General features: G+C 43.4%; 1 protein-coding gene across 2 annotated transcripts in view; it reads left to right on the forward strand.

The window, feature by feature from the left end:
• SH3RF1 (SH3 domain containing ring finger 1) overlaps positions 1–12,179 on the forward strand; it is a 211,547-nt gene extending 199,368 nt beyond the window's left edge. For both annotated transcript variants that reach the window (XM_075347241.1, XM_075347249.1), the window contains 3 exons: positions 900–1,234; positions 5,381–5,712; positions 6,246–12,179. In XM_075347241.1, coding sequence (XP_075203356.1) covers positions 900–1,234; positions 5,381–5,712; positions 6,246–6,414 — 836 coding nt within the window. In that variant the 3' untranslated portion in view covers positions 6,415–12,179. The remainder of the gene's footprint in view (positions 1–899; positions 1,235–5,380; positions 5,713–6,245) is intronic.
• Positions 12,180–21,796: the final 9,617 nt, after the last annotated feature.

Raw genomic sequence — 21,796 nt, forward strand, 5'->3', positions numbered from 1 at the left:
GCACTTATCCTATTGTAATGTGAATAAGAAATATCCGTGATACTAACCAATCTCACATGTAAACAGCGGGTATCTATAGATGCCAAATCACTTGCCCGCTCACCTCTCTATGTGGAAGTAAGCAGAGACAGATTACCCCTTTAACAGAGTTATGGAAGAGATGTCAGAACATTTCGACATTTTCCATTTTGTGCCTGATGCTGTATAGACTTATTAATAATTTTCCAAAATATAAGCAGAAGAGGCATCTGAGGAACCTAATAACTTGGCGTAGTTTGGTGTTCCCTGTTGGTTCCTTATTACCTTACTGAAACTACACCTTCCATCCTGTAAATGGCTGCTGGTAGAGGCGCATGTGATCTGACTCACCCATTAGTAATCTCACACTACCTCTATGGAAGGCGCAATAATTTACCCCTGTAGGTGGCGGGTGATAATGATTATCCCTTTCTTATGAATAGTTTCCCTTTTTACTGTATGGTAATTTATAGATGAGCAGTAAATCTTTTTGGAAACCCTACTTGCATGTGCTGCATCTCTGAATGTCCCGAACCTGCGCAAGTGCAGATGATAGCGTAGTGGTAGGATGATGGCTACTTTCATCTATGCCATTATGTTGTCTATATGCCTGACACATATCTGACACACATTTCTAATGCCAACCCACAAAGGGGTCAACCCATTTTTAGAATTGGTTCTGCCTCTTGTTTAGACCTTATAGGGATGATGTCTTCTTTTTCTGTAGGTGACTTGTAGATTTCATTCCCCTTTTAAAAGAAGTGATTCTGTAATAAGTGGTATATTAGAGAATTGTACCTGATACATCTTTAAATGGATCAGTAGTCCATTATATGCGAAGATATCTCATGTGACGCATTTCTCTTACTGGTTCCTTACAGCCGCTGCTCATGGCCAGGAGCGTCCGACTGCTGCAGTTACCCCCATGCAGGCGCAGAACCCATCTTGCCTTATCCCAGCAGCTTCTGTCAACAACCACCAAGGTAGCTCTCAGCCAATGCAGCCACCGCTTTCCAGTCCAGCAGCTTACATCAACGCCGCAATGAATCTAAACAGACCAAATGTGCCAATGGCTGCTACCCCTTCCAGTAACAGTGTCCCCCCCTTAGAGGTAGATGGTAACTGGAAAACGAACTCCGCAGTCACTGGATGTTCTTCATCTCCCGATAATGCACCTTCAAGTTTTGCCACCAATAAGCAGGACAAGGACAGCAAGGTGAGTGCGGACAGCAAACTGGTCATCGGGTATGTTGCAGGCGTGAAACAGAGAAATTACATTCAGCATCCAGTCACAGTCTAGTTTTATAGTAAAGATTAGTAAATGAGAGATGTGATCTGGTTTTGATGTTCTTTATACAGGAACCCACATGTTCTCTAATTGCCGGAGGAGGAGGAGCGCTGTCATATCGTCTATAGTGTCTGGATAGATTATTCATCTGTTCCATCCTCAATGAAATCTCTCTTTATTACACGGGAGGTGAACTGATGTCTACATTACATAATATATTATTATGTCTAGTGCTAGATGACAAGTCTTCAGCAAACAATACATTCATATATCAGACACCCACAACTTTGCAGAGTAAGATACTATATGGTTGTAGAAAGGGAGAATTGATGATTGCCTAATAGTACATCTATATCACAATTAGTGAAATACAAGGGGCTACTGCATAATTGTAATAAGTGATGCTATACTAGCCAGCCATTTTATCTTAAAGGCATTAACCAGTAGGATCAGCTGTTTGCAGGTCCAGCGTCAGCTGATGTACAGAGCCTGAACACTACAGCTCCGTACACTGTGTAGTGGCTATTCTAAAGTACTGAAATAGAAAAAATGTATCCTTACTGTACCTCCATACAGGCGCCGCTCCTCCACTCTGAGCCCTATGTCACCAAACGGGCTCATAACATAAACAGTGCCGTGTAACCCATGCAGCCAATCAGTGGCCTCTGATCAGCTGAAACCTTCACTATTCCATTAGTCAAATTTCCTTTCACAGTAATTGTGAAGGCTGCAGCCAATCAGCAACCGCTGATTGGTTGCAGTGGTCACGTGACGTTTATATCATGAGACTGGTGGGGGATAACAAGGCTCATAGTGAAGGAGTGGTGCTGATCCTGAGAGGTAACTGGATTTTTCATATTTTATGCAGCACTCCGGGGAAATTTATAAGGCATGGTCTGTTAGTGGACAACTCCTTGAAGTAAATAGGAGTTAAGCGGCAAAAAGGCAATTTTTCTCCTATTCTAAGAAAAACATTTCCAACCTGAAAAATGGTAAAGAGAATAAAGGCCTGGATCAATAACCCATCTCCAATGTCAGTGCTTTTTAACACTTTTTGTTTGTTTGTCTGTTTGTTTTCAGCACCACAATGTTCTATGTTTGTTTCTCCCAGATGTGACATCTATGTAACGATGAATGTCTTTATCTAATCCATCCATCCTATTTTTCTAATGCAGAATTTTATACATCGCTAAGTTTGATTTCTCTTTCACGATACATTTAGTGAACTTTGGGTTTTGAAGGATTATGAAACTTTTGCTTAAGAAACTTATATAAAATTTCTCCAGTAAAGTAAATCTAGTTTAAGGGAAGAAACAAATCCGAGAGGGGCCCTGTGCAGGAACAGCGGGGGGGTTTGTTTTTCTCTAAATTCTAATATAATAAGTGAACCAGTAGGATGTGCTTGTATTTTACTTTTCAGGTTACTCTGGGCCTGACCCTCTTAATTACTGTTTAGCTACACAGGTTGCTGATTTCGTATGTTCACCCCCGTGTTAGTATATACAGAAAGAACTTGTTGATTTGTATCCGCTGTGAAAAGCTTTTCTGACAATATAAATGACTTTGTTCTGTCTGGCAGAAATAGATTTTTTTAACAGAAGTGGTAATCGTGCTCGAACAGTCTATTCCAAAATGATTGTTACAAACAAAGTAATTACGGTGCCTTGAAAAAGTATTCATACCCTGTGAACTTTTCCACATTTTTTTCACATTACATCCACAAACATAAATGCACTTTATTGGGATTCTATGTGATATATCAACACAAAGTAGCAAGTATTTGTAAAGATATTAGAAATGGTTTTCAAAATATTTAAAAATATAAATCTCAAAATTGTGATGTGCATTTGTATTCAGGCCCCTGTAGTCTGATATCCCTAAATCAAATGCTGAGTGACCAATTGCCTCCAAAAGTCATCTACATAATAAATTGAGTCCATCTATGTGTAATTTTTTCTCAGTATAACTTCAGCTGTTCTGTGAAGGCCTCAGAGGTTTCCTTTAGAACACTATTGATCATCATGAAAACCAAGGAACCCACCAAACAGGTTAGGGGAAAAGTTGTGGAGAAGAGTAAAGCTGGGTTACAGTATAAAAAAATAGCCCAAGTTCTGAACATCTCACGGAGCATCATCTGAAAATGGCAGGAATATGGCACAACTAAAACCTACCAAGACCTGGCCATCCACCGAAACAGACATCCCAAGCAAGGAGAGCACTAATTAGAGAAGCAACCATGAGGCCGTTGGTCACTCTAGAGAAGTTACAGAGATTCAAAGCCCAGGGGTGACAATCTGTCAACAGGACAACTGTTAAGCGGGGTTTACACGCAACAACATCGCTAACGAGACGTTGTTGGGGTCACGGAATTCGTGACACACATCCAGCCTCGTTAGTAACGTCGTTGCGTGTGACACCGCAGGAACGACCGGTAATGATCAAAAATACTCACTATATCGTTGATTGTTGTCCAGTCGTTCCTATCCCGATTATCGTTGCTGCTGCAGGTACGATGTTGTTCGTCGTTCCTGCAGCAGCACACATCGCTACGTGTGACACCGCAGGAACGAGGAACAACCTCGTACCTGCGGCCGCCAGCAATGAGGAAGGAAGGAGGTGGGCGGGATGTTCGTCCCGCTCATCTCCGCCCCTCCGCTTCTATTGGGCGGCCGCTTAGTGACGTCGCTGTGACGCCGAACGAACCGCCCCCTTGGAAAGGAGGCGGTTCACCGACGACAGCGACGTCGCTAGGCAGGTAAGTATAGTGTGAAGGATGTTAGCGATGTTGTGCGCCATGGGCAGCGATTTACCCGTGACACACAACCGATAGGGGCGGGTAAGCTCGCTAGCGATATCGCGGCGTGTAAAGTTCGCTTTAGTCATATACTCCATGAATCTGGCCTTAATAGAAGAGTAACAATAATAAAGCCATCTTTTTAAAGCAAGCCATAAAACGTACCATTTGCAGTGTGCAAATAGCCATGTAGGGGACACAGCTAATGTGGAAGTAGGTGCTCTAATCAAATTAGACTAAAGTATAACTGTTTGGGGCAAAATGCCTGTGTATGGCAGAAATTTAACACTGCACATTGCCATGAAAACACCATCCCCACAGTCACACATGGTGGTGGTAGCATCATGCTGTGTGGATGCTTTTCTTCACCAGGGACAGGGAAGCTGGTCAAAGTTGATGGGAAGATGAATTGTGCTTAATACAGGTCAATACTCGAAGAAAACCTGTTAGGGGCTGCAAAATACTTGAGGCTGATGCATAGGTTCATCTTCAATGGCCCAATCAAAGTCCAGACAGGTACAAGAGACACGCAGGATGGGTACAAATATAGTTACAGGCAGGAAAGGTTCAGGAACGGGATATGGACAGGCACAGGAGACAAGCAGGATGGGTGCAGTTTATAGACAAGACAACTCAGGTATAGGATACTGGCAATGGGCCGGGAGCATATGACATGAGTAGGTTCCTAGGAAGCAGGCAACAGACCGTAGTTGTAGCAGAAACTGACACACCAGGAGCCTAATCAATCAGTCACCTCCGTACAGGGGAAGGTGCCTTAAATACCCAGTGCTTCCCAGCCATGGCTAGGGAATACTTCAGAGAACTCGTGCTGCCCCTTTAAAATGCAGAGAGCGTGCACCCTAAGGACATAACAATTTTCAGAGTTATATTTATAAAATATTTAGTAAACCATGTATCATCTTCTTTATAGTTCACAAATACTTACTACTTAGTATTGGTATATCACATAAAATCCCAATAAAATACATTAAAGTTTGTGGCTGCAATGTGAAAATTTTTCTCTGCATAACGACCATGTAATATCCCTACAAATCTCTGGCTAATTGTAATTTTCCCAAGTAAATTCCGTTGTTTGTCGGGAACTGAATAAACAGCTATTGACCTTTTACTACAGAGGCTGCAATCTAAAAATGGATGTCTCTAATAGAACGACTCCTTAAAGAAGTTCTTCATAGTAAACTAGTTGTTTGCTGCCAATAGTAAAGCACCCGTGATAAAATAGCTGATTGGTCTGTAATGTGTGTTTTTATTTGTTGCAGAAGGAGAAAAAAGGCTTACTTAAGTTGTTGTCTGGTGCATCAACTAAAAGAAAACCCCGGGCATCTCCACCTCATTCACCAACTCAAGAACTGGAACAGGCCGTCTCAGAAGCTGCTTTGGAAGGAGCAGTAGGTCCTGACGTCACCAGTAGCAGCGGTCGAGCAGCTGCCGGCAGTGTGGAGGGTGAGACTGTATCAGTGTCCACCATAACGCAGGAGAACCGGAAGACAAGTATGGTGGATCCCAACATTCCCATAGCACCTCCACCAAGACAGCCTTGCTCCTCACTGGGCCCTGTACTTAATGATTCCCGACCTGTAGTCTGTGAAAGGTAAGCATCGCAGAAATAAGATACAATGAAATAAACTTGCACTTAAACGTCGTAAAAAGGCCACCTCTATGAGACCACCCCTCATTTAGACCAGATTATTCACCTTTTCAACTGCCCCATCTTTTGTATATATTGGCCTCTTTTTTAGAAGTCCATTCTCTAGAAGGCCTTTTTTCTCTCTGCTTTTGAGTAGTAGTTAGGATTTTTGCCATATCACAGTAATATCTGGCACATATCAAATGATGTTTCCCAAAACCCTTCTTAGATAATGAAACTATCATCATGAAAGCGTGCCACGGTCTGTGATGAAATTGCCTTTCCACAAGAAGTTGCACTGAGCAGCTTACATGAGTGACGAGTTAGCCCACATGTGCAGCCATAACAGTCCTATGAGTCCCCGCCAGATGTAATTATTTCCATGTTGCCAGATCTGTAGTCTCTCTACACGGAAAACTTCCTGCTCTTCTTGTAGTTGATGGTTCTGATTTATACCGTGTGAGTTTTGTGAGATCACAGCCTCTTTCTTTTTCCAGATACAGGGTGGTAGTGTCATATCCTCCGCAGAGTGAGGCTGAGCTCGAACTCAAGGAAGGGGACATTGTATTTGTGCACAAGAAACGTGAAGACGGTTGGTTTAAAGGCACACTTCAACGGAACGGCAAAACTGGATTGTTCCCTGGCAGCTTTGTAGAGAACATTTAATTCTTCACCTGCATCCATTAATGAGCACAAACATATCCAAGCATCCTCAGAACAGACGATCTACTTATCTTCAACCTATAGAAGTAGAAATCGCCACTGGCACTGGACGTGGCACTTGTGGCACCGCTGTGGAGTGCAAAGGAGCAAGTGCATTGGAAGGACCTGGAAAGTGTCCACTGATTTCTTACTTCCCCAGACTTTCTTTTGCCCATGTCATTTGTGCCTTGTACTGTTAAGTTTATACTTTTTTTATTATTTGTTTTTACCTTAACAGCAAATAAAACGATGTTTACAAGGTGTTAGCTAATAATTTATTTGCTTCTATTGGGTTTTTGTACATTTTAAGTCCCTTTTTTTCTTTTTTTTAATAGATAAAATCTTTTGAATGATAAATATAACAATTTATTAATTTATGAAATGGCACAGAAAAGAGAAGCTGGATTCTCTTCTCTCCGACTGACCTAGGTACTGATGATAGCCTGTTGTTTTAATAATGCTAGTTTTGATTGGTGGAGTAGGGCGTGTGTATTTTGTAGCATAGCAGTGGAACATTGGTAATGACGGACATGAGGGAAGCAGAGGAAAAGCCGTAACTGTCTGTTTACAATTTGCAGAGTTGATTGTGATCTTAAGGAATTTTTTTGTTGCTTTTTTTCCCAGTAATAAAAAATGTCTTTGTAATGCACTATTAGTGGTCATGACTCTGGTCGATCCATATTTGCACCATTCCTAGGACAGGCAAAGCAGGAGGAAGCGGGATTTTTCATCTCTGTATGTTTTCTATGGCTTGATTGCAAATATTGTTATAACAGCGATGGCAAACTGGGCATGCAGATTATCCGTTCTCAGCATAAGTGGCTTTGGGTGGTCATCTTCCAGCAACAGAAATAAGGGTCTGTTACAGAAGACAATGCCTGAATGACAATACATTCCTCCATATACAGTATGTGCATACACGTCATCATCCCTATCTATAAAGTTGTAGGGGCTGATCAGCGATGGCAAAAAAATCATGTACCACACCAAGCATTTTGGACTGGAATCCTCAGCACTTTATTCATTTACTATCCACAATCCACGACCAAATGGTAAAATTAATTCGAAAAGCATTTCATGTTTTTTATTTCACTAACTTACAAGATTTGTCAGTAATGGGCAATTGCACAAAAACTTTGTGACTTTTTAAAGCTTTTACTACAGTTTTTTCTGGCATAAAAGCTTTGATGAATTGGCTCCTATTTGTTTTTCTGCTACTGGTTATACTCTTTAAAGAAGATCTGCCAGCCCTCCTGCCTTGTCTGTTCCAGTATATAATTGCATTCCGCTAAAAAGCTCTTTGTGGAACTTTGTATTACTGTTAATCATCCTTTTAGGGGTTATCTGGTCCTCTGATGAAAATTTGCTGTCACACTATGCGACTGGAGAGTTCTGAATCCTTACAACATGTGCACTGTGTACGCTGTCAGGATTTTCTGCTGTTGCTGATGAAAGCAGGTGGTCACGTGCCAACTAGACGTGCTCAGTGCAAGTGAACTGAGCAAGGCCGAGCACATCTAGTCTGAAAGTGGCTGGAAGCATGTACAGTTGATGTGGTCACTTTCAACACTAGAGTACTCTGAAAGATTCAGACGTCTGCAGTCACACAACATGACTGCAGACTTTCATCCCAAGTCTGGACAACCCCATTTAAAACTTTGAAATAAATCAATGACTAAGGGGTACTTTGTACACTGCAACATCGCTAGCCGAAGCTAGTGATGCCGAGCGCGATAATACCCGCCCCCGTCGCACATGCGATATCTTGTGATAGCTGCCGTAGTGAACATTATCGCTACGGCAGCTTCACACGCACTTACCTGCCATGCGACGTCGCTCTGGCCGGCGACCTGCCTCCTTCCTAAGGGGGCGGGTCATGCGGCGTCACAGCGACGTCACACGGCAGGCAGCCAATAGAAGCAGAGGGGCGGAGATGAGCGGAACGTAAATATCCCGCCCACCTCCTTCCTTCCGCATAGCCGGTGGAAGCAGGTAAGGAGATGTTCCTCGCTCCTGCGGCTTCACACACAGCGATGTGTGCTGCCGCAGGAACGAGGAACAACATCGTATCTCCTATTGGTGCGACATTATGAAAATGACCAACGCTACACAGATCACCGATTTACGACCGATTTTTACGACGCTTTTGCGATCGTTTATTGGCGCATCTAGGCTTTACACGTTGCGACATCTTTACCGGCACCAGATGTGCGTCACTTTCGATTTGACCCCGACGATATCGCAGTAGCGATGTCGCAACGTGCAAAGTACCCCTAAGAGTTACCAGTTAAGCATGTGTCCCTACGTACAGTGACACTGTCCAATCAGTGCTGACTGAATCAGTGTGTAAAGGGGACTGATATCAACCAGTTGACAATTTATTCATAAATTTGTAGCAGGAATAATACAGGAGCATAATTAGAGTGGGAGTTTATAGAAAAGTACTCCAAAATAGTTATCTTAGTATAAATGCATTGTTTTTTTACTAAACCAGTCAGGAGAGATGACAAGTTCTCTTTAAATGCTTACTGGAAAATTATGCACACATCAGATACATTTATTGAGATGTACATGTTCTCATGGGTAAATGAGCTATCTGGATACAATGTAAATCGGTGTACTATTTATGCAATAATTGTAATAGACAGTTATATTTATGGAAATTCTGTGCACTGAAGGCTATTTGAATACATTATTGCATATGACAGCTTCATCATATATGTAATAATAGTGTTTGTAGGCAGAGCATTGCAGTAGAAAATGTAACAGAAAATTAATTACTGTTAAATTTTACCCCGAAGTAGAAAGAAGTCACCACCGCATGAATCTTTACAGGTGCATTAATAATGATAATATTTATTCACTTATATAGCGCCATTAATTCCATAGCGCTTTACATATATTGGCAACACTCTCCCCATTGGGTCTCACAGTCCCTATCACTATGTCTTTGGGGTGTGGGAGGAAACTGGAGGAAACCCACGCAAAGATGGAGAGAACATACAAACTTCTTGTTGATGTTGTTCTTGGTGGGATTTGAACCCAGGACCCCAGCGCTGCAAAACTTCAGTGCTAACCACTGAGCCACCGTGCCGCATTAGTGCCCCCATATCAGTGCCAGCCACAACTGTAGACTCCTAACAATGCCAGCCACAACTGTAACTGTAGACTTCTAACAGTACCAGACACAACAGTAGACTCCTAATATTGCTAGCCACAACAGTAGACCCATAACAGTGCCATACACAACAGTAGACTCCTAATATTACCATCCACAACAGTAGACCCATAACAGTGCCAGACACAACAGCAGACCCATAACAGTGCCAGACACATCAGTATACAAAGCAGTGCCAGCAGCAACAGTAGACCCATAACATTGTCAGCCACAATAGTAGATCCATAACATTGCCAGCCACAATAGTAGACCCATAACATTGCCAACCACAACAGTAGACTCAAAGCAGTGCCAGATACAACTGTAAACCCATAACATTGCCAGATGCAACATTAGACCCATAACATTGCCAGCCACAACAGTAGACCCATAACATTGCCAGCCACAACAGTAGACCCACAACAGTGCCAGACACAACAATAGACCAATTACAGTGCCATACACAACAGTAGACCCATAACAGTGCCATACACAACAGTAGACCCATAACAGTGCCCTACACAACAGTAGACCCATAACAGTGCCATACACAACAGTTGACCCATTACAGTGGCAGACACAACAGTTGACCCATAACAGTGCCATACACAACAGTAGACCCATTACAGTGGCAGACACAACAGTGGACATATCTTTTCTGCTAACAGTAAATTACTTGTGAGTGGCCAGAGTTTCCTTTTGGGTGAAGTGATCTCCTGCCAGAGGCCAGAGGAGGATGTTTCCAGATGAAACAAAACTTACTGGAGCATCGTAAATTACCTGGAGAAATATAAGTGTAGGAAAATAACGTTGATGAAAAACTCCTGACTGCACCCTTTCACCAAGTAACTTTACAGCTAATAAATATGATTCATACATCAGTGCACCCTTATTTTGGAGGGATTTTTCCGGCATAATATTTAGACACATCTATGTGCCTTTTAACAACATCAAGGAGAATCTGCCAGGAGCTGCTTCTGTTTGTTGCTGCTGTGTAGCCATTAATACATCTTTATGAATGTTACTCTATAGCCTCACCCCCTAAAAAAAAAGAAGAGTTTTAGAGTTAACAGCTCCAGGTTCCCGTGTTGTCTTGGCATCAGAACTTTTTGTGAAATGGTGTCTGGCTGAGCAATAGTCTCATCATGGCCAATTCATAGCCATAGATAGCGGCAGACGTTAGTACCTGCAATGAGAAGTCAGCTAGATTCCTACACACTGCTCTGATGATATTCCAACACATAAACAAAGTAACTAAAAGTTATATAATGAACACACATAATCAGGGGCGTAACGATATCGGTCGCTGAGATCGCGACTACGTCTGGGCCCGGCAGTATTACGGGCCTAGCGCCCGCCATGCAGAGAAGTAGCCGGCTCCTCTCTGTGAGAAAGGAGCTGCGCTGTTCAGTGGCAAACCACGTGGCCTCTATGGATCCCATGAGTCCAGCACCAGGCCCCCCTCGCCCACAAGCCCTCGCCTGTGCATAAGTATATATTTGGAAAGGGGCTGTCCGATCTCAGCAGTCACTCTATGCGCACACTGTATTCCCCGTACAGGTGGGCAGTCACAGTCCGCATGTGTGCAATATGCATATATTCAGTCACTTGCCACCTACACATGTCGGCTATTTTCGGCGCTGGTCAGAGAAGCCGGGGGAGAGTAGTGAGCATGTGACAGCCGGTATGCAACTCACATACATGCATCCACCTGCACGCATGAGTGCGTATCACACAATGTCATGATCTAGCAGTCTGAGACCAGACAACCCCTTTACCTTGTTCCATCTCTTTGCCATTATTTAATCCAGTCTTGTTTTTTTTTTAGCTCTAAAAAATACTATTGTGCACTTAGCAAAAATTTGTGGGGTGCATCATAAAAATGCTCCTATTTCCGTTATACTATATATTAGCAGAGTTATACTTAATGTAGACATATCAACGTTTCTGAATGCGGTAGCTGCGAGGTGCACTGTATCATGATCGAATATAGATGCAGTACCACTTTAAGAATATTCCCCTGCTGCGAATTTATACCTTCAAATCTCAATGAGTTTTGCCAAATTACAAATTCAGCTCTACTACATGTGAATTTTCCAATGTATGAAATGTGTACCTGCAGAATATGTGTCATTCTGCGCCATTGTAGACAATAAGAGATAGCTGGAGGCGGACACAAGACTGCTGAATGTGGTGGGGTTTCTGTGGGGATTTCTTTGGATGATATATTGCCGTTCTGTACCGTTAGTAACTTTTTTTTGCCATCTCTACTTTTTAATAGGATACTTGAATTTCGGTGTAAATACCTATGTCTTGTGAAGATGAAGCTGGCTTCAGCTTTCCTTAGAATTCCTGTATAGCGGTCTTACTGTCTATGTAGATCTTTGTAGGACAATTAGACTTTTATTAGTGACACCATTATTTGACAATGACTTTGAGGTCTCCGTGACAGGGACACGCATGGATTTCTGACCGTGTTCCTCATTTCATGCTACAAAATGCTCCTTTTGATGATTGATTAATGTTTTGTTACGAGGATTTGTTGCACAGCTACATTTCTAAAAGATTTAATTCAACTTTTTCATCAAGAATAAAGTTAGTTGAAAAAATATTCTGTCTTCTGCTTGTTATTTTAATGAAGCTTCTGTAAAATGAACGGGGCATTTAGATTGATCCTTACATACGATCATTTGTCCTGGTGAGTCTGTGTGTGGACTACCAATAATGTGTCTGTTTGCATATTCTGTGTGTATACAGGTTGTATAATTATATACAGGTTGTATAATACACTATGTAACAGATATAGAAGAGACATGGATCAGTACTCCTATATTAGGCTCTGTGCACACTTGTGTTAAATGACTTGTCTTATGTGGGCTTCTCAGAACTGTCTCGAGGCTTCCGGCATGCCGGTGGGTTCTATGCTCTTGATGGACGTTTATAAAAACGCACGTGTAGCACATTCTGTTTTGACCATCCATGTGACCATCCTTATGTATGTATGTGTTATCCATGTGCTATCTGTACGTCGTCCATTTGTATGTGTGTGTCATCTGTGTGACATGTACCAGAAAAAACACATGACACGGAAATTAATGTCTTCTTTTATATGTTAAAAATAACATAAAATAAGACCTACCCAAAAATTAAACGTAGTATGATTTTTCTGCCTTTTGGAGACTGCTTAACATATAAGTCCTACTCCAAAAATAAGCCCTAGTTTCAGTTCATCATACGGTTAGTATCCTTTTTGGACAGCCCTTTCAGTAGATGTAACTGTTACGGCTGTACATTGCCCTGTTGTGTTGCTATAAGCCCCAGAAATGCCAAATGCTTATTCACCTCTGTGCCAGCGTCAGTTATGGGGTCGCCTGTTAATGCTTAATGAATATTCACCTGTTACCCCCACCTACGCCTCTTTGCCGGCGTCAATGATTGGGTGCAGTCAGACTGCTGTATTACTTGCCCAAGGACCAGTGTGAAAGCATGTATATCTGTTCAGCTGTCACTCTCTGGTGAGGAGAGCCGCCGGCTAGTCTGAGGAAGGGGTGACTATTCATTATGCATTAATTGGCAACCCAATCACTGATGCCAACACAGAGGGGTGGGCGGGGGAAGGGGTGAATATTTATTTGGCGTTAATGGGCACCCATTCACTGACGCCAATAAAAAAAATATAAGACATCCCTGAAAGTAAGCCCTAACATATTTTTTAGAGCCTGTCTTACTTTTGGGGAAACAAAGGAGATAGACAGATTTTACTGCTATTAACCAGATAAATATTAATTGAAAAAACAATGTGGGGTCCCCCTCATTTTTGATAACCAGCAACGGAAAAGCACACAGCTGAGAGCTGATATTATCAGGTTCAGAAGGTCCATGGTTATTGGGCCCTTCCCATCCTAAAAATACCAGCCCGCAGCTGCTCCAGAAGTGGCGCATCACATTAGATGCAGCACTTCTGGCACTTCGCTTCGGCTCTTCTTGATTGCCCTGGTGAATTGGCAGTCATAGTAATGGTTAATTGGGTTGATGTCAACTGTGTAGTGCCAGCTGGCACCAAGCCCTGGTGTTAGGAATGGAGAGGTCTCTATGACGCCTGTATGAAGAGAGCCGTGTATACAAATGGCCTTTTCATAACTGTGTCATGGAGTCTGTACATAATGGACACCACATTACAGCGCCGGACAAACAATGGATACATACCAATTGACTGAACATGCCGATGTATTGGTTTCCATTGAGGTGCAAGTACATAGGCATTTGGAGCATGCAGCACAGCCATCAGAAAGATGAGGAGGGGGCCTAGAGATATCCCAACACATAACATAATGGGTTATAGGTCCATAGCAGCCATTGTAGTAGAGATCTGGCACAGCACTAGTGCATACTTATGTTTATTACATATATGCACACATACATAATATATAATCTCTTCATTACATTCTTGAAGTGGAAAGGAAGTAACTTGTCACATTTTACAAACTGCATCCCATTAAAGTAAACAGTAAAGATTGCAGTCTTCTTGGGAAATCCAGATGTTTGTTTCTGGCTGTTGATACAAGAACAGGACATGATATTCCAATTCATTTAACTACTTCAGTAAAGAACACATTAGAAGTGTTAATGTGCATTAGCGAAAAGGGGAATATAGTTCTATCATCTGGAAATCTGTCATAAATTGGGGGTAAAGCCCCAATACGAAGTACAATATTGTTAAATGAATCCATAAAACACAAGCCACAAATCCAGGTCTCCTCTCACCCACCCTATTGCCTTTATAATTCACATCCAAGTGAGCCGAGATCTCTGGGTTTTCATTACTCGTCAATTTCCTTTGCAGATTTTTCCCATGGTGTGGCATTGTACCACTTACTTTCTGGGATTTTTTGTTCAAGGACCCTTACATTTTAATGGGCGGCTTTTGGGCTGCAAATTGTTTCAAAGTTGGATGTCTGTTTTTTTAGCCGACAATAAGTTGCAAAAAAAAGAAAAAACAAAAATGCACATTGATTGTAATGCTATCTGTAAACGATCTGTGAAAGGACCACTCCAGTGAAGTTTGTTAATTTCCCATGTGGTTGGGTATCAAGCATGTGAAGGTAATTAATGTACTCACTGGCTGCCATCTTCTCCCGGTATCAGCCCCACTCCTGTCCACTCCGGCATTACGTCACCACATTTGTGACCTGCCCAATCACATAATGGTTGCTGTGGGGAGCGGAGGTCACTTTTTTAATATCTTCAATATGTCTAAAGGAATTCATAACCAGATTCTGATGCCTTGTTCTGATTCCCTTGGGCTTACATTGAGATTGTATCCGCCACACAGTGATCTGGCAGGCTGCACAGGTGGTCACATCACGCTGGAGAGGACTGGAAGGGGCCTGACATTGGGAGAAGACATCGGCCGGTGAATATGTTACTATACTAATTATACTCGCCTATACGATACCTAGCACAGGAAAAATTAAATAAAATCACTGGGCTTGCCCTTTAAATAAACAGATAGCAAACAGATGACAGAAAGTGATTGAACAAACTGCCAAAGACAATAGAAGTAGTTTTTTTTGTTGCCAGCCACAACAGTAGACCCATAACAGTGCCATACACAACAGTAGACCCATAACAGTGCCATACACAACAGTAGACTCATAACAGTGCCATACACAACAGTAGACCCATAACAGTGCCATACACAACAGTAGACCCATAACAGTGCCATACACAACAGTAGACCCATAACAGTGTAACAGTGCCATACACAACAGTAGACCCATAACAGTGCCATACACAACAGTAGACCCATAACAGTGCCATACACAACAGTAGACCCATAACAGTGTAACAGTGCCATACACAACAGTAGACCCATAACAGTGACATACACAACAGTAGACCCATCACAGTGTAACAGTGCCATACACAACAGTAGACCCATAACAGTGCCATACACAACAGTAGACCCATAACAGTGCCATACACAACAGTAGTCCCATAACAGTGTAACAGTGCCATACACAACAGTAGACCCATAACAGTGCCATACACAACAGTAGACCCATAACAGTGTAACAGTGCCATACACAACAGTAGACCCATAACAGCGCCATACACAACAGTAGTCCCATAACAGTGCCATGCACAACAGTAGACCCATAACAGTGCCATACACAACAGTAGACCCATAACAGTGTAACAGTGCCATACACAACAATAGACCCATAACCGTGCCATACACAACAGTAGACCTATTAGAGTGGATGACACAAAAGTGGACCCATAACAGTGGCAGACACAACAGTGGACATATCTCCTTTGTTAACAGTAAATTACTTGTGAGTGGCCAGAGTTTCCTTTTGGGTGAAGTGATCTCCTGCCAGAGGCCAGAGTAGGATGTTACCAGATGAAGCAAAACTTACTAAAGTATCGTAAATTACCTGGAGAAATAAAAGTGTAGGAAAATAGCATTGATGAAAAACTCCTGTTGCACCCTTTCACCAAGAAACTTTACAGATAATAAATATGGTTCATACATCAGTGCACCCTTATTTTGGAGGGATTTTCTCTGCATAATATTTAGACACATCCATGTGCCTTTTATCAACATCAAGGAGAATCTGCCAGGAGCTGCTTCTGTTTGTTGCTGCTGTGTAGCCATTAATACATCTTCATGAATGTTACTCTATAGCCTCACCCCCTAAAATAAAAAAGAAGAGTTTTAGATGTCTTACAGCTCCAGGTTCCCGTGTTGTCTTGGCATCACAGCTTTTGTGAAATGGTGTCTGGCTGAGCAATAGTCTCAGTCATGGGCAATTCCTAGCCATAGATAGTGGCAGACGTTAGTACCTGCAATGAGCAGTCAGCTAGATTCCTACACACTGCTCTGATGATAATCCAACACAGAAACAGAGTAAGTAAAAGTTACATAAAGAACATGCATAATCAGGGGCGTAACGATAGCGATCACAGAGATCGTGACTACATCCGGGCCCGGCGCCTGCCATGCAGAGAAATAGCCAGCTCCTCTCTGTGCGAAAAGAGCTGCGCTGCTCAGTGGCAAACCATGCGGCCGCTATGGGTCCCGTGAGTCAGGGGGTCCTGGTGCTTGCAGCCCACGCGTAAGTATATATTTGGAAAGGGGCTGTCCGATCTCAGCAGTCACTCTATACGCACAGTGTATTCCCCGTACAGGTGGGCAGTCACAGGTCCGTATCTTTGCAATATGCATATATTCAGTCACTTGCCACCTACACATATCGGCTACTTTCAGTTCTGGTCAGAGAAGCAAATTTATTGCTTATTTTAAACATTTTTAAAAAATAAATAACTGAAAAGTGGGGTGTGCAATATTATTCTTCCCCTTTAAGTTAATACTTTGTAGCGCCACCTTTTGCTGCGATTACAGCTGCAAGTCGCTTGGGGTATGTCTATCAGTTTTGCACATCGAGAGACTGAAATTCTTGCCCATTCTTCCTTTGAAAACAGCTAGAGCTCAGTGAGGTTGGATGGAGAGCGTTTGTGAACATCGGTTTTCAGCTCCTTCCACAGATTCTTGATTGGATTCAGGTCTGGACTTTGACTTGGCCATTCTAACACCTGGATACTTTTATATGTTAAACATTCCATTGCAGATTTTGCTTTATGTTTGGGATCATTGTCTTGTTGGAAGACAAATATCCGTTCCAGTCTCAGGTCTTCTGCAGACTCTAATTTTGAAGATTATACTGTTATTGGGAGGTTTCTTCAATAAAATACGATATATACTCTAACGGGTGATGACTTTTATTAGACTGACTGTCATTTGCACTAACCATTTAGGAAAATCATAGAAAAATATAATTTGCATAATAATTTGACACATGGTGTATACGGAGACTTGATTACACACAGGTGCCTTATATTTATCATCATCAGTCATTTAGGACAACATTGGATCATTCAGAGATCCTCAATGAACTTCTGGAGTGAGTTTGCTGCACTGAAAGTAAAGGGGCAGAATAATATTGCACTTGCCAATTTTCAGTTATTTATTTTTTTAAAAAGTTTAAAATAAGCAATAAATTTCGTTCAACTTCACAATTGTGTCCCACTTGTTTATTCTTCCCCATGACATTAAAATTTTCATCTTTATGTTTAAAGCCTGAAATGTGGGAAAAGGTTGAAAAATTCAAGGGAGCCGAATACTTTTGCAAGGCACTTAAGTATGCTGCTCTCCTATGGTCATCTATGTACCATTTTCGATCAGGTTAATACTTTTAGCTCATTAGTATTGTTTTTGGCTTACACCAGAGAGACTCCGTTCTTCTAAGTATACAAATATATCCTTTAAAGGGAACCTGTCATCAGAAATTTGGCTTTCAACCTAAACGTTTCCCCCTCTGCAGCTCCTGGGCTGCATTCTAGTAAGGTTTCTATACTTTTTGTGCCCCCTTTTAAACCAAAATAAATACTTTATAAAACTGTACCTTTCGGTTTGAAAATCTTGTAAATCATCCATGGGGGCGGGCCGTGTGGCGTCCGTTGCTGTATCTTACGCCGTCCCCCATGCTCCAAATCATCCCTCAGGACGCCGCCCACTGCGCCCGAGGTCCCGTGCACGCCAGGACACCTAGTGACATGGTCGCAGGCACGAGAGTATGGGCGGCGCTGTGATTGCATCGCAAGTGCCCGCCCATACTCTCGTGGGCGCGCTCTCCCCTCTGTACGTCGCTCAGATCCTCCGCTTCTCCTGTAGTGGCCTGCTCCGCTCCTCCCATCTATTTCCTGCTGCAGGGTACGATGGGAAGGAGGTGACGTCGGGCCGGCGCAGAACTCTGGAGGCAGTGGGGAAAGAGCGCCCACGAGAGTATGGGCGGGCACTTGCGCTGCAATCACAGCACCGCCCATACTCTCGTGCATGCGTCCACGTCACCAGGTGTCCTGGCGTGCACGGGACCTCGGGCGCAGTGGGCAGCGTCCTGAGGGATGATTTGCGCTGTGGGCTGCGAACATCCACTTCCTGAAGGGGGAGGGCCGTTCGGCGTCACAGCGACGTCACACAGCGGCTGGCCAATAGAAGCAGAGGGGCGGAGATGAGCGGGGCATAAACATCCCGCCCACCTCCTTCCTTTCGCATTGCCGGCGGGACGCAGGTAAGCTGCAGTTCATCGTTCCCGGGGTGTCATACGTAGCGATGTGTGCTGCCTCAGGAACAATGAACAAGCGGCACGCAGAAGGACGTTCGATATTTTGAAAATGAGCGACGTGTTAACGAGCAACGATAAGGTGAGTATTTTTGCTCGTTCACACACTACGATATGTCAAATGATGCCGGACGTCACTTACGACGTCACCCCGACAACATATCGTATGATATATCGTAGTGTGTAAAGCCCGCTTAAAGCCTCATACTCAGTTCTCAAAAGTGTAAAAAGCATCTGCGCAAAACTAAAAGCAGGATATTATCCCAGAAGTGGAAACAAAATCTTTGGTCTTTCCTATGGGAACTTTTTTTTTTATTGTTTCCTCTACTGCGGCCACTTTCCCAAAAGGATGAAGAATGCATGGCTCCCTCTGACATTACTTATAAAGTCTTTGGGTTAAATAACAGGAAAATTGGGTCAAAATTTGTCATTGTGTTTATAGCATATTGGGTCAGAAAATAGATTTTGTGATCCATAGCTTTGTTTGGTTTTGGTATAGCTGAACACATACTGTGATAGCAGATGAATAGTTATTATTTATAGCACCATTGATTCCATTGTGCTGTACATGTGAAAAAGGTTTTACATCCAAAATTACTATATATAGAAATTACAATGAACATTATAACATTCACAGACTAGTGCCGAGGGGGAGCGGGTCCTCGGGGGCTTACAGTCTACAAGGTAATGGAGAAGGAGACAGTAAGTCAGGGGATATAATCTTATCACATAACGGAATTATACAAAATTGCCAAAATAAAGTGAATTATTTTTATGCTTGTAATTTAAAAACCTCAAATCTCCAGATTGATGATGCATATTAAAGGGCAATTTATTATCTGTGAAAGATGAAGTTAGGCGAGTATGGGGCTCAGCCATCTTACTGCCTATATATGCGTGCACAACGATTGCTTCATTGAAGCAAGAGAGTCTGGACCCCGGCTGTAAGGGGTACTTTGCACGCTGCGACATCGATAGCCGATCCTAGCGATGCAGAGCACGATAGTGCCCGCCCCTGTCGCACATGCGATATCTTGTGATAGCTGCTGTAGTGAACATTATCGCTACGGCAGCTTCACACGCACTCACCTGCCCTGCGACGTCACTCTGGCCGGCGACCCGCCTCCTTCCTTCGTGCAGCATCACAGCGCAGGTAAGGAGATGTTCCTCGCTCATGCGGCTTCACACACAGCGATGTGTGCTGCCGCCGGAACGAGGAACAACATCGTATCTCCTATTGGTGCGACATTATGAAAATGACCGACACTACACAGATCACCGATTTACGACGCTTTTGCGATCGCTTATTGGCGCATCTAGGCTTTACATGTTGCGACGTCGTTACCGGCGCCGGATGTGCGTCATTTTCGATTCGACCCCGACGATATCGCAGTTGCGATGTCGCAACGTGCAAAGTACCCCTTATTCATGGGATCAGCATCTAATCACCAATTCTTTAGGTTTTCTAATGTGACCACGTACATGTGACCTTAGGATGTAGCAGAGCCAGGATCCCCGTGGGACATCATGATGTGGATTACGTCAGATCTGCAGGAGTATTTTGAGAGTTAATAAATTGGAGAAAGAGGATGTGTTGTTTTCTTTTAAAGCAGTTATCTGACATAAGCTCCACATTTTTTTTAAGCTAATCTGTGTTGTATTGTCATATAAACACCCTCACATTGTTATTTTTTTTTTTGTTTTCGAACTTTTGTTCCTCTTGAATTATCCCTTTATTCTCTGCACACACTTTATTTACCTGCAGCTCAACCAAACATGACATCTTCCTGTGCCAAACCTCATAGTCACAGCTGGCACCGCCCGGCCTCACTGTCCAGCCCCGCCCTCTGCACACTCATTGGCTGTCAGTATTCTGCCCAGCACTGACCTCTCATTACTACAGCATTGGAAATAACAGCCCCTCATAGGGCTCTGCAGATCACACCACATAGGGCTCTCCCCCCACCCACACATCGCTCTGCACTCCCCCACCTGGCGCTCTACACCCCCCAAACACAGGGCTCTGCACTCCTCTACATGGCGCTCTGCACCTCCCCCCACAGGGCTCTGCACTCCCCCACATGGCGCTCTGCAACCCCCAACACAGTGCTCTGCACTCCCCCACATGGCGCTCTGCAACCCCCCAACACAGGGCTCTGCACCTTCCCAACACAGGGCTCTGTACTGAATGTCAGAGAGCACAGACAGTGGGACAGTGATGAGAAGCAGTGCAGCACTGCCTCTCATCAGTGCCTTCAAATGTATTGGCATCTGTGATGCCGATACATTTGATCTTATGATCCTGAGCAGGGGGGCCCCCAGCTCACTGGCCCCACAGCAGTGGCGTGGGAAGTTGCGGGGAGAGTACGGAATGTGGGGAGGGTGCGGGGGAGGGGGGCAGGGACTCCGACACACTATACCTTTCTAGCAGGGCGGCTACATGAAGTCATCTGTGATGCCCGTCTACAAGGTGAGCATAAGCTTCTGCCCCTGTCGACGTGGCATCATAGGAAGTAGCAAAATCACGGCAGGAGAGGTCATATGACCACTCTGAGCCAGGGGAGAGAGGCTGACAGTAGGGCAGGTAGGTAGTTACTATCTACTTTCCTGCCCCAATGTAACCCAATAGTGAAATGACAAAAAAATCAAAATAACCCGGATATCCCCTTTAAACAAAGGATTTTTCTCCAGGTTTTGTTTATTTCTTTTTACTTACATGATTAGTAATGGGGGGGGTCTCATAGACCGCTACCCATTACTATTCAAGGGCTTCGTGGCAGCTGTGATTTTTGACAAATCACAACTGTCATTAACCCTTTGTATAATCCCGATTCCCACTGCTGCAGGGCAATTGAGATGAACCAGGTAAGTGCCAGGATTGGCGCATCTAAGGGATGTGCCACTTCTGGGGTGGCTACGGGCTGCCATTTTTAGGCCAGGGAGGGCCCAATAACCATGGGCCTCCTCAGTTTCAGAATACCAACCCCCAGCTATCTGCTTTATC

Source organism: Anomaloglossus baeobatrachus, chromosome 1 (assembly GCF_048569485.1).
Source record: "Anomaloglossus baeobatrachus isolate aAnoBae1 chromosome 1, aAnoBae1.hap1, whole genome shotgun sequence".
Lineage (NCBI taxonomy): Eukaryota > Metazoa > Chordata > Amphibia > Anura > Aromobatidae > Anomaloglossus > Anomaloglossus baeobatrachus.